Source organism: Antedon bifida, chromosome 5 (assembly GCF_963402885.1).
Source record: "Antedon bifida chromosome 5, ecAntBifi1.1, whole genome shotgun sequence".
In the NCBI taxonomy this organism is placed as follows: domain Eukaryota; kingdom Metazoa; phylum Echinodermata; class Crinoidea; order Comatulida; family Antedonidae; genus Antedon; species Antedon bifida.
Window position 1 is genome coordinate 1,588,768 of NC_136230.1, and position 16,138 is coordinate 1,604,905.

Genomic DNA, 16,138 nt, shown 5'->3' on the forward strand with positions numbered 1-16,138 from the left:
CGGCTTCCCTTTACGCTTTTATGTTCAAGGATTTTTACAAAACAAATGTTCATTCCTAGAGTACTATGATTCCAAAAATTAAATGGGAAGGATACAATCGCACACATACACCCAAATGATTCCAAATAGACCACATCCTAATAAACGTAACTTTTAAATTGTTGAATAGGCCATTTTAGTAATGTCACATTACTGACCAAATTTGATTGAAAAAGAAATAGGCCTAACAATAACATTGTAATTATTTGTGAAAAGCGCTTGTTTAAACCGTTAATTTGTCTTTTAAAATTCATTAATTTTTTCTTTTAGATATAAATATCTCTATGCTTTACAGGGCTTATATTTTTTGGAGGCTGACCGCACCTTCCGAATCTTTTTATTTAAAAAAAAAGTTTGTTTGTGAAAATTATGATTTTGCGCTCATGAGAAAAGAGAATTTTTTTAGCTCGAACAAGTACAACACTGTTTAATTTTCTACACGTCACTCGTGTGACGCATGCTCAGTCATTTTATAATTTCCAGGCGTCGAACGTGGCTAACCCTTTTGAAATACCGAGTATAATTACTTTTCTTCAACTGGATAAATTATTGTTTTTAAAGAGTAGCATATTTTAATAAATACTAGCATGTCCTCTTCGGGAGATTTTGGTAATCCTTTAAGGAAATTCAAGCTTGTATTCCTTGGAGAACAAAGCGGTAAGTTCATAACATTCTCATCCAAAAAGCTAGGCTTGGCCTTCTTGTCATTATTCAACTGCCTTTAGCCGCATCCACCACCGCCCTCTGTGTGTCTAACCATCTTTTCTACTGGTGTAGCAGTCGGGCCTGGCCCTAGGTCTAAGCTAATTGGCATGGGAATTTGACATTCCATTTTAATTGATTTTACAGGATGGATCATATAATGGCTGAAATATATCGTCAATGATTTGTTTTTGAGTAAAAAAGTAAAACAATTTAGAAAGATCTTTTTATTTTTATGCATTTTGATTGTTTGATTCTGTTTTGATGCAAGTTTCTAAATTTTATAAAGAATTAATTTTATGTTGGATTTTCTTTTGACATGCTTTTGAATATAAAGATTTACCTCTTTCGTCAATACCCATCCAAAATAAACCATACATAACATAAATATGGTATCGCAAACAAATAATATTATCATGGGGAAGGGCTAACCTAGAAAGATTTAGAAGCCCTTGCCTAGTGAGTGCGCATAAGGAACAATTCCAAATTAGGTTTCAGTATGTATGAATTTTTTTATGTATTTTATGCAAATGATATAATTAAATGGAATTAAATGGGAGGAGTACACCCAGGCTGTTCAAAATAATTAATCTTTAGGATGGTGAAAGACAAGTGATGCCCCGCCTACTTTTACCCAGTCCAATTTCCATTGTATTTAATCTGAATACAGTAGTACTAGTAGAAGGTTTGATTTGAATAATATTTGCAATAATCATATGAAAAATAGAAATCCATAAATAGAAACATTAAAGTAGCATTAAAGAAAAATACATTTATGATTAAAGATTTTCCAGGATATTATTATTGTATTCTACTCATCAGTAAGAATGATTTGTGTGTGAAAAATAAAAATTGGACTCGGCGGTATGTACCACCAGAAATTGTTTATAAGGAATTTGAAGTGTTGCCTCATGGCCGCCGTTGTAGGTGTAAAACTTGCAAAACTAACCGTAAAGAAATTCATTTGTGCCTGTTTCCATCAGACTATTAAATACATACAATTTTATAAATTTTAACTTTTTATCTTAACTTAAAATTAAACATTGTATAATTCTTAAGAATTCTATATTTAATGACATTGAAATTTGTACTTTTTATACTTTTTATTTTAAGCTGATGTAATCCATATCCTTTTGTTAATTGCCCCAAATTAGATATACAGTACATACACTTCAACTGATTTTAAAATAATTTATATAATATTTAATATTTAATTAAATATAAAATTGCATAGTCATACTGTACATGTACAGATGATGACAACCTTTTTGACATTTATTATTTTTGTCAGTGTATTAATGATGTTTATAGTCTATTTCGTGCCTACAGTATCTTACCTGGATAAACCGACAATAGCCCCTTTCTCCTTGAAGAGCAAGATATAACTCGAAAAGTAGAAAATTTCATTGAACACCCCTCTCCACAAATTTGGTATAGTCCATAAACTATTGATAATGTTTATGATTTGTAAAGTATTGTGCTGTTTGAGTAAAGTACACAAAGTAGAAAGTTCAGATTGCAGACCGACCCAGAGTGTGAAGTCCATCTGCAATCCATTCAAAACCATTGCAACGTGGCTACCTACTATTACTAGTACACATACTAAGTTTTTTTAAAGTCAAATATAAATTTACAGTAACTGTATTTGAAGTGTACATCGTTGTGCTTTATGGATTTTTATAATTTATGTTAAATTGGAACTTTGAATCATGAAAGAGAAAATCAAATTGGTTGTCTTAGGAGAAATGCAAGGTTTGTTGATATGTTAGTGTACATTACAATTATTATTATTATTTTCTTGAGAAAGGATTTTCAATTATATCTGTAAAAGTCGCCATTAAAACATGTTTAAAAATGACTATCTGCTATAATAGCCAGAGACTGTCAAATAAATTCACAAGAGTTTGTGTTTGCTTTGTGACATGTGTCTCAGGTTTTTTAATTTAAACATGGAATATAAACTGAACTACATTAACTGACAGTGTTAATGCAATGTCACACCTTGTTAATAGTTCTTTAAGCTCGGTTACTTTGTGCATTAGATAGTACTAATGTTTATCAAAATACTGGATATACAATGTAATACACTGCAATCAAAAGTTATTTATTGTGTCCCTTTTTAAATCCTCTGTTGGGCCAATTACAATAAAAGACTGACAATAGTATGTCACTCTATACTAGGAAATGATACAGTGCTTGCAAATTATAGTAAGTTTGTTATAAGTTTTATTAGCCCAACCTACCTACAGTACATAACTCCAAAATGTATTGTACAGTAAATGGAAAAGCATTCTATACTTACAGTAAGTTTAGAGTTTACGATTTTTCTTTCTATAATACTGTTACATACAGTAAATTTGTTCCAATATGTACAGTACTAAAATAAAATACTGCAGAAGTTGTACATTACCAACTATGTCATGTATTGCTGGCTTACAGTAAGTGTTTCCACAACCGTATGGCCTTGCAGAACCGCCCTATGTTTAGTGACCTTCATTTCATGTTTTTCTTCATTTAAAAAATGTTACAACTTACATCCCCATACTTGGCATTGTAAAATAGGCACATTACTTTATCTCGTAGTTTCAACTTTAAACTAAAAAGTTTGTTGTACATTTGGATAGTGCAGCTACAGGTATTCTGTACTGTACCTGTATACTTGGTCAGAGTATTCATTTATTGACACACCCTACAGGTTCGATTTCTCCACAGTAGGATTACAAATCATTCAATTACATCATTCAATTTAATACATCTGTTGATAACACATAGTGTAGTTATTATTTCATCATCACCTTATCTTATCAGTTCACATTAGTCACTAAAGTATGTAAAGTTTTTGTTTTTAAATGGTTGAATATAGTATTGTAATGTACAGTAACCAGGGTAGCCTAAAATAAAAACATTATCTTTATTAACACTATTACTAATATTTATAATCCGCATACTACTGTATATACCCATTCCAGTACATTACACAGTAATAGCAAAATCTTACTACTCTGTACTATACTAAGTAAAAGATCATGTACAGAACAGTGCAAACTTATAGTATGCAACAAATTGATTTTAATCATATACTGTAGTCTATGTCGTGCCTAGCTTACCTGGATAAACCAATGCCCTATTCTCCTTGAAGAGTGAGGTATACTTGAAAAGTAGAAAATTTATTGAACACCCCTCTTCATAAATGGTACAGTCCTTCAAGTGGGAGCATCCCCACACACCACCATCATCATTTAGCGAAGTACAGTAAGCAGCACTCATAGACTACCAACACCATATCCGGTTTTTTATTATTATTTGTCTTAAAATTTACATATTTTTTTCCACAGTTGGCAAAACATCCCTCATTACAAGGTTTATGTATGATAGTTTTGATAACACGTATCAGGTACAGTATATTGTTTCTTTCTATTCTCATTATTTCTTATTTTTAAATAGCTTAGAAGAAGTTTTAATTAAAACAAAAATGTGACTACTGTAAGTAATATTAATAATGAAATGATTTTATGGTGATGACATATTAATGTGAATAAACGTGGTGTTTATCCACAAAAAAGAAAAAAAAATAGGTTAAAAGAATTTCAAACATTCACATTATACAGTAAAGTCTGGTTGGAGTTTTGGTTGAATATATTATTTGTATTTATTTGATGTGGTTTTAAAGAAATTCGGTTTTAAGGCCAATAAAAAAAAACCTAGTTTCATGTTCTCGCCCTCGTTTGTTTCAAAATTATTTTTGTTAAAGAAATGGTTGTGTTCTGAAAAAATAAACATTCAATTTATCATGGAAGAAATTTCCTCCATGAATTTATCAACAAAATAAAATTACACGATCGCAATTGTTAGGTACTGTAGATGAAAGTTTAGTTACAAAAAGTTGAATAAATTATATACAGTAGTTTGTTGATATTTATCCAAAACATGAGCATGATATTTGACTTCATAAATATTATTAATTTTTTCAGGCAACAATTGGTATAGATTTTCTGTCAAAGACCATGTACCTTGAAGATCGTACCGTAAGACTTCAACTATGGGACACGGCAGGTCAAGAGAGGTTTCGTAGCCTCATACCAAGCTATATCCGAGATTCTACAGTAGCGGTTGTTGTTTATGATATTACAAGTAAGTACTATTTCGTGTCTAGCTTACCTGGATAAACCGATAAATACCGTTTCTCGAAGAGAAAAATATACTGGAAAAGTAGAAAATTCATTGAACACCCCTCTAATAAATGGTATAAATGGTACAGTCCACAAACCATGAACTGGGTGCATCCCCACAAACCACCATCATCATTTCTTACAAGTAAGTATTACATAATTTTTATCATACCTTCCTTGTGTGAATGAGTGCTTTGTGAATTAGTATTTTATTGAAAAAAAGACAGTCGCATGTACTGTAAACATTAGACCCATTTATAGTTATATTATACTTTAAATTTGGTCTTAAATTTTATGGGGGGAAAAAATGTGATGTGCCCATATGGACATGATGATGTCGTATCAATCCTATATTTGGGCATATCACTACCATACAGTATTTAGCCACATCAAATTTTTTTGTCAAAGTAGTTTGATACAGTAGTGTAGACAGAGCTTTAGACTGTGCTATTAATTCTATGATTGTCTATGCTTAGCTGATAAGTTGAAAGTTTCTGAATGTTGAACCCACTGCTAAGTTTGTTTCATGCCTAACTTGTGATCTGGGCCTTTCCCCTCCAGATGAAGAACATAGCTTTTAAAAAAATATAACAAATTTGAGTGGTATTGACTGTTCATAAGCCACGCTTTCATGTAGGTGGCCACGCCCTTGCATACTGCACCATTTATGAGGTGTACTGTCTTTTATATCAACACAATGGTATAGGAATTGGCCTAGGTCATCAAGAATGAGGCTTTTATAAACAAATTGTAATCCAGTACTAAATTGAGCTTTATGCAGCAGTGTCTTAACAATTTCTGATATATCTCCACTCACATTATGACCAGACACGTTATACTTAGACAGTCTATGATGAATATTATACAGACAGACAGAATGATAATTTCAGTTGGAAGTAGCCAACCAATAATTGACAGTGAAATACATATCAACAATCAATGTCTTTTCAAGTACTGAGCATTATAATTATTTATTAACATTTTGCTACTGTGTGTATTTGCTAATCCTATATCATCATTCTCAATCATTCTTAAACACTTATACCTATACCATTTACAATATACAACTGTAGAACCACCTAAGGGGACCAGTTACTTGAGGTGTCCCCACAATAGGGGTTGGCCAGTGTTAAAACATATTCAGAGTGGAATGCACCTGTTCTTTGTGTCTGGGACACCTCTATTAATGAGGCACTTTGTTATATGTCCGAAATTGTCTCCTTAATAGAGGTTCTACTAGTACTTCTACGTTCGCTCTTTAATAGGAAAGTGTCCCTGTCTTAATAAGGGTGTTCTCTGAATAGAGGTATACACTGTATACTGTACCAAAGAAGGGGCTCTACTGTGTACTGTAGATTAGTATATAGTGTACAATAAGCCTGTATACAATTCTAGTGTTACACATTATACTAATAGCAATAGTATAAGAAGGGAGTTGTATTAACTCCCTGGTACTAAGCTTAAGCCTTATTAAAATGTTAAGCATGCAGTGGCTTCAGGTGTATTCAATGAATAAGCAAATTGACTCATGATGAGTGGGTGATTACCATAGAAATACTATATAGTGTAATATCTTTATTTAAACATTACGGCTTACAAAATGGCACATTTAAAGAATAAACTAAGTTTTGTACCTACTGTATACAGAAAAAATAAAGTTTATAAAAAGAGTGATTTTATTTTTTCGTAAGACAAAACAACGAGTGAATTTTCTCCATTTTTTTTTTCATTTTAATTTTGATATCAATGTACAATAAACAGGTAAACATAAGGAAAAAATATCAAAATAATGATAAATTATTAAAAGAATAAAATCTAAATACTAATATTATTTTTAATTACTCAAATCTGATAAATTTTATTGAGTTGTGTTTGACGTTGTTGCACCTACAGATTAATTTCTTCTAAACCGTTGAAAGATTTTGCAAGTAAAATTGTTATACTAAAGGATATCATCGTGATATATATTTTATCATGTTACTTTGCATACCTGATCTACTGACAAATGAACAAATTATGCTACAGTTTCTATCGGGTCAAAGGTCAGACACATCAAAGATAGTATGACTGTTAAAAATATTATGTAAAGCATGTGGGTAAAGTATATTAGACTTGAAACCTATCCTGTAGTATAAACAATTAAGATCTATTTTACTGTATATTGAAAATGGTCTAATGGAATGTCACCGGCGTAAGAAGCAGAATACTCTAGTTCAAATCAATGAAAATGACTCTCAGTCTCATAGAATTTAATATAATTAATGTTTAATTTATTTAAGCATTATCACACAAGAACATTAAATGTCTGTTTCTCGTTTTATTATGAATGTTCAGGAACTCAAAATAAATAATTGTTGATTCTACAGTAGAAAAAGTATCACTTTCTTAATTTTTTTTTCAAGCTTTGAAAAATGGTACAATATTGAAATAAGTTGTTATGCCTTAAAGCTCTGTCTACATTATGAAACTTAAAAATAAAAAAAATTGTGATGTGCCCAAATATGGTACCGGTAGTGATATGCCCAAATATGGTAGTGATATGACATGTCCATATATGTGCACATCACATTAAGAAAATTTATCGACAATGAATGGCTCTAGTGATTATGATATGAAAGTAATGTCATAATTTTTACATTTTTTTGCCATGTAATGTAACATTATCTTGTACAATTGATAGCACACAGTAAGACACTTTGATAATGATATGTAGGATTACATAATCACTAGTTTTTGAGGCTATTAAATCTAATATGAATATATTTAATTTTTCAGATGCCAATTCCTTCCACCAAACATCAAAATGGATTGATGATGTCCGAACAGAACGAGGGAGTGATGTCATCATTATGCTTGTAGGGAATAAAACAGATTTAGCAGATAAAAGGTAAAGCTGCTATGGTCGTTAGAGATCTTCTTTTAATCTTAATATTCTAGGTAGAATGTCTGTCTACACTATCAAACTTTATGTGTCTTTGTGTGCCCATCTATATAAACATAATGATGTCATATCACTACCATATTTGGGAACATCATACTTTTTTGTCAGACTAGTTTGATAGTGTAGACAGAGCTTTAGAGTGGAATATTGGGGCGTGACATATTAAAATATTTTCCCCCTTTTGTGGAATAATATAATAATGTGCAATTTAATATAACACAAAATGCAGGGCACCTATAAAAGCTGAACAATCCACAGAAAACAAATTCATTCTGAAAGTGCAAATTAAAAAGGTGACCCCTGCTGTAAAAATCCTTAGTGATGATAATTTATGACAAAATATATATTTTTTACATTACAGACAAGTATCCATCGATGAAGGTGAAAAGAAAGCAAAAGATTTGAATGTGCTGTTTATTGAAACAAGTGCAAAATCTGGTTATAATGTTAAACAGGTATGCTGTACATATACCATTCACATTGTGTTATTTATAAGTATGTGGTTGGTCACAATATGTGGCAATACTAATCTGAATGTTTATGAGGCGCTCTTTACCAAAAAGGTCTCACAGTGCTTTAAAAAAAGTAAACAAATAAAAAAACTGAAATTAAAATTCAACAAACATTTATCAAATGCCATACAAATAATACAGAGCATAAAAATGAGGACCAACCTAGAAGTAAACATGCCTCAGTTTAACATGGTTAAAAAAAATAAGGACAAAGTGGTGGTTAACGCCACAAAAGAGAAAAAAAAAAGGGGAGAGAAGATACCCCTGGGCCAAATTATTAAGTTTTCAGAGTGGTGGATCCCAGATTTGGATCTGAATAAGGTAGGTGCTGAACTAAACCTATGTCAACCAAAGGCCAATCCTTTGCATTTCTGGCGCCCAATAGGATCCGCCTTCGTTTTCAGAATGAATTTGGTACTAAAAGAAACTGGTTTCATTTTGTTTTCGCAGCTTTTCAGACGTGTAGCTGCAGCACTGCCTGGTATGGAAACAACAGAACAGAAGAATCCAAATGAACGTATCCTTTCAATTTTGTTGCGATCCCTCACTTCTAATATGAATAAAGTAGAACCTCCATTAAGGGGACACCATCTGAACTCAGCAAAGTGATCTTTAATATGGGAAAATAGTAGTTTGCTGTATTGTTTTATATTGCCCCCTCTGGAAAGTGTCTCCTAAATCTGAATAGGGTGTCCTGAAAATGAGGATTCTACTATAGTTGCCCCAAAAATTATAAAATATAGTAAGTTAAGCTCTGTCTACACTATCAAACTAGTTTGCCAATACAGTGTGATGTGCCCAAATATGGTGGTGATATGCCTAAATATGGTAGTGATATGCCTAAATATGGTAGTGATATGACATCATTACACTATGTCCATTTATGGGCGCATCACATCAAGTTTGATAGTGTAGACAGAGCTTAGGTAACTGGAATAAATTATTTTATGTGTTGCTTTATATTATTAATTTTAAAGTAATTTAAACAAATAAAGTGTTTTAATTACATTAATTACAATTTATATTCCTTCATTCTCTACTTTAATGGGTTTTAATTTAACATTTTACACTTTATGGGTATAAACATCTCCAAGTTGCTAAGCAACCTGATATTCATACATAATTTGTTCTCTCATTTTCAATCCATAATATTCTATTTTTATTCTTGATTTCCTTTTGCCCTTGTGACCACTGAAGCATATCAATTGATTTCTCTGGTAAAGGAATGTTAATTTTAATATTATATTTAAATAAATAACTGTACATACATTTATTTATGTTGAACATGAGAAATATTTTGGCTGTTTTCAGTTAGTTTATGTATACGATTTTGACTAAAGCTCTGACTACACTTTATGTGACAATATATAGACATGACTATGTCATATCATATCACCACCATATTTAAGCACATCACTACCATATTTGGGCATATCACACTTTTTTTGTCAAACCAGTTTGATAGTTTAGACATGGCTTTATTGAACCTGGAAGGTAGGGTTAACCTTAAGGCCAATTTATAATAATAATATATACGAATTTGTAAATCGCCAATTCCAGCAACAAGTGATCAAAGACGCTGTGGACTAAGATGTTACACCTTTTCAACAACATTCTTCTCCCCTAAGGGTCCCATTTACAGAGGAGAGGCGACGGTAAAAGGAAACAGGAAACACAAATATAGAATCTATGTTATTTCTTATGATCGGACACCGGCTCAGGATAGATACAGTTTCTATGTGGGACAAGCATGCTGTTTTCTGTTATCATGGTCGGTGTAAATTGGCCTTCATGCTGATAGTAGATACTCCGATCCTTGAGTGATTAAACCATAGAGTTTATTATAAAGGCTAGAGGGCAAACTTAATGCCTACAGAATAATTCATTATATAACCTCATTGGGTTAAACTGTTTTGTACAGGACTGACCACAGCTGTGTTATTTTTACTAGTATTAGTTAAGATCATATTGAGGATAGTGTAAATTGTATGATAGAAGTGCAGGTAAATTTATGGAGAAATTGTAGATTTTCACTTTCTGGTAGAATTAAGCGCGTTTAAAAATATCCATCCAAAGATATATATATGATTTATTTTTAAAGGCCAGGTGCGGGCAAAAACTTTCTATTGATCATACATTCCAATAATTATCGATCGATAGTTTACCCTATGTTTCATAATTTTTGGGATTTTATTTGTGTTACACAAGCTTGTTGAAAATAAGCACTTTCTTATCAGTGGGGGGATAGTTCAAATTACACAGTAAAATCTCTATTCTTTTGTACACACATTTTGTAAATAGAGAGGCATTTTAAAAAGCTATGAAAAATAAACGGTGTGGTAAAAAATGTTATCAGATAACTAAATATAGGTAATATAACTTGAATATTACATTTCTGGTACTTTTATTCAACTTCAGCATTTTATTTTCATGCTATAGCAAAAATTATCCACCGTATATCCACCATCTTTTTTCACCTTCTAGGGAGTCACCAGACATGTTATTACATTAGGTTAACTACCTAACTACTGAAAAAAAGTCTTCCTGGTTTTTATGGAAGAACTTTGCCAAATTTTGTATTTGGCCATATTAAGGGAAATTCATGTTTTTTCGTCTTGATTTCTGTTACAAATATTTGATTTATGTACAATTAACCAAATATTATATTTAAAATTCATGCCTGTACCTGAGCTTTAATGTAAATTGGGTTACAGTATAATAATTAAACCCAAGATTTAATTTTCAAGTAGAACCAATAAAAGGTAGGTATTTTGTCCATTTCTTCCAAATATAGCCATTTGCTTGTTTATATCATATTTATATCATTTTTTATTTTATGTATAGTATTATCTTTTCATTTGTTTCGCATGATGTGTGTTGTCTGCCTCCTAACGATCTGATTCCTTGAGAAATATCATGGTATATTTAGAACAAAGCATTTTCATATTAAATTTAGTTGTGGATGATCGGCCAATACCGGGGTATGAAGTAACAGATTTCCATAAATAGAGATACCAAACTACTGATGATTTAGATGTTTCCACTGGTACTACCTAGCCCCAACAAATAACCACCAACCACTAACAAAAGTTGTATTTTTTCAGAGTTATCAAATTATTTACTTTCATTTATTTTGCATGATTAAGTTGTGTTTTTATTTTCAGTTACTTTTTTTGTTTCTCCTTAACATTATTTTTGCTCAGTTATTGATATCAAGCTTGATCCTAACACAAGGTCGCAAGAACCGCAACCACAAGCCGGTGGCTGTGCATGCTGATGAAACAGCTCTTGTGATTGGCTGGGCACATAATGTGCACACATCCGATTGGCTTATCACATTCTTATAACCAATCCATTTGGCTGTAGTTAGAAGAAAGAAACACCAAATCTAACAAATCAAAAACAAGATCTTATTTGAATGTGGCGTCCATAATATGATATATTATAATATAAATATTATAATAATTATAATTTATATTACACTATATTGTAATAATATTGATGTAGTATGCAACCATGTGTATTCATTAAATATACTTCTTATTATACAACATGAGCATGAAGATATAAACTTTATAACTATACTAACTAATTTGATTAGTTACAAAAAGTTGAAATGATTATAGTATAGATTTGATCATATTTCATTTATCATGTTATGCCCATTACAGCCATCACAATGGACATTTGATAGTGTGTATACAACTGTATTTCTGCAGTTAAAAAAGCTTGTATGTCTGTATGTCCCTTTGCTGCAAATGGTCCTAACTGATATTGTCTGCCTGTTCAACTGAGTCCAAATTGACTGTACGTAATTTAGCCTGGATGACTATGTTGGAAAAAAGTGTGTTCAAAAACCAAATAATTTGTTTTGTAACACATCATACGTTGGTCTAATTTAAATTTTCCGCACTACTTTTGAAGTTTGCTCTAAAAGATAATTAGTTTTGCATTGTGCAGCATTAGTGTTAATACATATGACCCACCTTACACATAATTTGGGTTTTTTTTTTTAAATGGGCTTGGGGTTTTGAAAATGGTGGGGGTGGTTTTTTTTTTAAATAAACGTTAAATAAACAAAAAAGATATTAATATTTTGGGCCTTGGTATTTTTAATTACACTTGCAGATTTAAATTGTACATAAAGACAGTAAATTATTTAACAAACTGATAATATTCAAAAACATTTTTATATAGATTAAATATTTGGATAGGATTGTTACTAGGTTTTTTTTTTGCTTTTTAAACCATTTCAAATGGGTTTTTTTTACAAAAATATACTGTATTGCCAAAAAATTATTTTTTCTTAATTGGTTCCGTCAATGGCGCCCTCTGGGTCTTATAATTAGAATCCCGATTGTGTTGTTGTTTTTAGTTGTTATAAATATTGTTTATTTATTTTTTGTTTTTTGCATTAACAGTTTTTTTCTATGTATCCCAACTCTCCATAACAATATACAGATTTTGTATTAAAAAGCTATATGAACAAATATTTTGTTTTGTGTTTTATTTCTGCCTTTTTTTTTTTATTTTGTTAACATTCTACATTGTAGTAATGGCATTAAAAAGAAAATATTACTGTACATATTTTGCTTTTATATCATTGATTAAAAAGTAATTACAATCATAGTTTACTGTTATGTTATCTAAAACAATTTTATCATTTCAGGTATATGGTGACAAGTAAATGTGTTTTATTTTGACAGAACAAGTTTGGTGTTTTATTTGACAGAACATGTTTGATGTTTTATTTGACAGAACATGTTTGATGTTTTATTTGACAGAACATTTTTGATGTTTTATTTTGACAGAACATGTTTGGTGTTTTATTTGACAGAACATTTTGTCCAATATTCAATAAATTTGAACCTTAACATAAAAAATTCAAGATGATGTTATTATACCAAAACCAATGGAACAAGACCCCTCTCCTGAAGATGCTGGTTGTTACTGCTAAAAGCTGCTCTCTCATTGGACCTTGCTTCTCAGTTCTCAGTGCCTATTGGCTACTTGTGTTTGTCTCAGCCAATAGTAATCCTTGTACAGTTCAGCCCAGGTGTGTAGTAGTTTGAAAATGTAAACAGTAAACAAGTAGTAACTTAGATAAATTCAAGCTCTTCATTACGGTCTGTTCGAGCCAAAGACCAAATCTGTTATTTTTTCTGAGTGTTTGTTTTCTTCTGTTACATATTACACCAACCCTAACGTGTAAATTTGATTGTTTTATAAGTTAAATACTGTATTTTTGAAGAGTTTTATACATATGTTTTTCCAATATGTAAAAAATATATCAAATTTTTAAATACGTGTTTCTTTGTGTTTGTAAAATTTGTTTATTGTATGTTTAATTATAAATGATTCAACTTTTACTAATTCTTGTTTACTGTTAATAAAATGTAAATCACAACCAGTCTGTTGCCTGTTTAGTGTGTCACATATGACAAAATTGAAATACACTATAAATCACTAAGATTGCTTATAACAAGATATTGTGAAATCAACGAGAAAAATAAATGTCATAAAGTTGTGATTAAAAGGTGATAACTTTTGTTTTTAGTATCAATTTTGATTAATAAACCCACAGCAAGCTTATTTGAGCTTAGATAATAAGGTGATACTCAACATACTGTGTATCACCTATTGTGTGTGTTATTCTTTAATTCATATTAGTCAAAAATGCAGTTGATAGAATTAAATAAATTTGGTTTGTAAGTGTATCTGAATAAATGATGTAGTTAAATAGAGTAGACACATTATTGTTTGAATGCCAATGATAAACAGCTTAGGATAAAATCCATTTTATAAAATAAATATTCATTAATATAAAGCTTGTTTCATCAATATTCATTAGCACATCATGAATATTTAATGAATATTGATATAGTATATAATATAATACAAATATATTTATCCAAATCTGTGAGTGTGAAGTTGTGATGTTTCAGGCATTAATACATATTCAGGTTATTATGGTCACCATTGAATATGTAAATTAGCTTATGAATAAAAAAGTAGCTATTGAGTATGTAAATTATAAGCTTATGAATAATAAGTAGCTATTGAATATGCAAATTAAAAATATTAAATGGCTCACGAGATTAATGTAATAATCCTTATTAGTGAAAACAATGACTTGTTGCTTTCTAAACAAATAGTTTATCATTAACTTGTAAGTATATTTTACAAGTCCTTTATTGGGCGCTTAATTGTGCTACTTATAAGTTCAAAGTCTTCACAAGACCATGATATATTGGTCTATAGTTTGGTGCCTATTGTTAATTTAAATATAAAGAAATTAATTTAAGAACTGTATTAAAAATGTAGACTTTCCAATGTTATTTTTTTATTTAATTTAATTTTTTTGTTTAACATAAATAATAGTACCGGTATTATGTTATATGCAATTGTTTGATACCTATTCTGTGGTTGTAAATAGATAGAATATACCATTATAGACTTGTTGATTGGTACACCACCAAACTGTTAAATAGGGAGCTTTTGAATTGCGCTGACCGATGACCAAACAATGTCATTTAAATATATTGTGCTCATGCGGGGAAGTTAGGATGTGCTTGGGACATGCTTCCTCGCTCCCTACTTCCACAAAGGTTTGGTGGTTTCTATGTCCAGACAGACATATATATATATATATATATATAAACACATCAGGCAAAGAACATTAATTCTAAACCGCCCGGTGATATATATATTTCCTCCATGGTCCAGACAATGACCAATGACACACATAGCTTGTTCCTAGGTCATTGGTTCGGTCATCGCAAATTGAAAGTGCTCAAATGTAAATTTGTTGACCTGATGAATGTTTTAACTGAAAGAGGGTGTAAATATAATATCAGGTACTAGATGAAGGGTCAAGCTGTGTTTTCAATGCCGTTAGGATAAGAAATCACAACCTGCAGTACTGCTGCAGTAACAATTCTACTTTACTCCTGACATATTTATTTGAAAGGCTTTCTATTATCTTGAATTGATAAAGAAGTGTATGTAAATGAAAGACATTACTGTACGTAGAAATGGTGGTGGTGTCATATATATACAGATAATAGCTATGTTTGCAATGCGTCAAAATTCAGTCCAGTGGCCAGAGAAAGCTACAAGCTAAAGCTATGTCTACACTATCAAACTAGTCTGACAAAAAAGGTGTTATGTGCCCAAATATGGTAGTGATATACCAAAATATGGTAGTGATATGACATCATAATGTCCATATTATTATGGGCACATCACATTTTTTTTTTTCACATAAAGTTTGTAGACAGACAGAGCTTTAAACACACTTTTTCCATGATTTTTTTTCTCTTTCTACTGGACCAGAATCCTGACTCGGTGTGAATGCACCCTTAATTGTTCAAGCTAGCAATGATACACCATGCTGTGATACAACATCTATGTTATCTTTTTCTCTCCTCTGTCAAATTTTCTCTGTTTTTGTGCACTATAGATCTATCCAAGTATTGTCTGTGAAATAAATGGGTAAATCAGCCAATTATCCTACATAGTAGATGTTTTTGTAAACACTTTAAATTTTGTATTTTAGACACTGTACATGCAAACAAATGCTTTACTTAGTAATAGAATTACAACACAGATTAGGCCCATATAGGTGGGGTTACCTAAGCAAGTTGGAAAAAGTTGACAATACACACAGTTACTCAGTTTCGTCTGAAAAAGGAAAACATGTGTGGCAAGTCTAGGCATTGATGTTTGCACTCACTCCATGGTTCTGGTGGTAGAACGAGTCTTCTCGGATAAGT

The 16,138-nt window shown here is 31.0% G+C and overlaps 2 protein-coding genes across 3 annotated transcripts in view; one reads left to right on the forward strand and one right to left on the reverse strand.

Annotated features, from left to right (window-relative positions):
- Positions 1 to 527: 527 nt before the first annotated feature.
- Positions 528 to 15,880, forward strand: LOC144843803 (ras-related protein Rab-6A). 2 transcript variants are annotated; one of them, XM_078700756.1, is made up of 7 exons: positions 528 to 696; positions 4,077 to 4,135; positions 4,713 to 4,872; positions 7,686 to 7,797; positions 8,213 to 8,306; positions 8,814 to 8,880; positions 13,253 to 15,880. In XM_078700756.1, exons 1-7 carry the CDS (start codon positions 627 to 629, stop codon positions 13,318 to 13,320), a joined length of 630 nt encoding a protein of 209 aa, XP_078556882.1. In that variant the 5' UTR covers positions 528 to 626; the 3' UTR covers positions 13,321 to 15,880. The 2 variants fall into 2 exon arrangements, with proteins under 2 accessions (XP_078556882.1, XP_078556880.1); XM_078700754.1 differs by lacking the exon at positions 13,253 to 15,880 and adding an exon at positions 11,567 to 12,899.
- LOC144843804 (SPRY domain-containing protein 7-like) overlaps positions 4,099 to 16,138 on the reverse strand; it is a 171,084-nt gene continuing 159,044 nt past the window's right edge. The window contains exon 6 of the transcript XR_013612288.1: positions 4,099 to 4,155. The gene's annotated coding sequence lies outside the window, so the exon portion shown is untranslated. The remainder of the gene's footprint in view (positions 4,156 to 16,138) is intronic.

Excerpts from the sequence above, each read along its gene's own strand:
- LOC144843803 (XM_078700754.1), top strand. The coding sequence starts at position 627 with ATGTCCTCTTCGGGAGATTTTGGTAATCCTTTAAGGAAATTCAAGCTT. Across the intron at positions 4,873-7,685 it reads TGTTGTTTATGATATTACAA|ATGCCAATTCCTTCCACCAA; the intron begins GTAAGTACTATT and ends TTAATTTTTCAG. Across the intron at positions 8,307-8,813 it reads CTGGTTATAATGTTAAACAG|CTTTTCAGACGTGTAGCTGC; the intron begins GTATGCTGTACA and ends TTGTTTTCGCAG.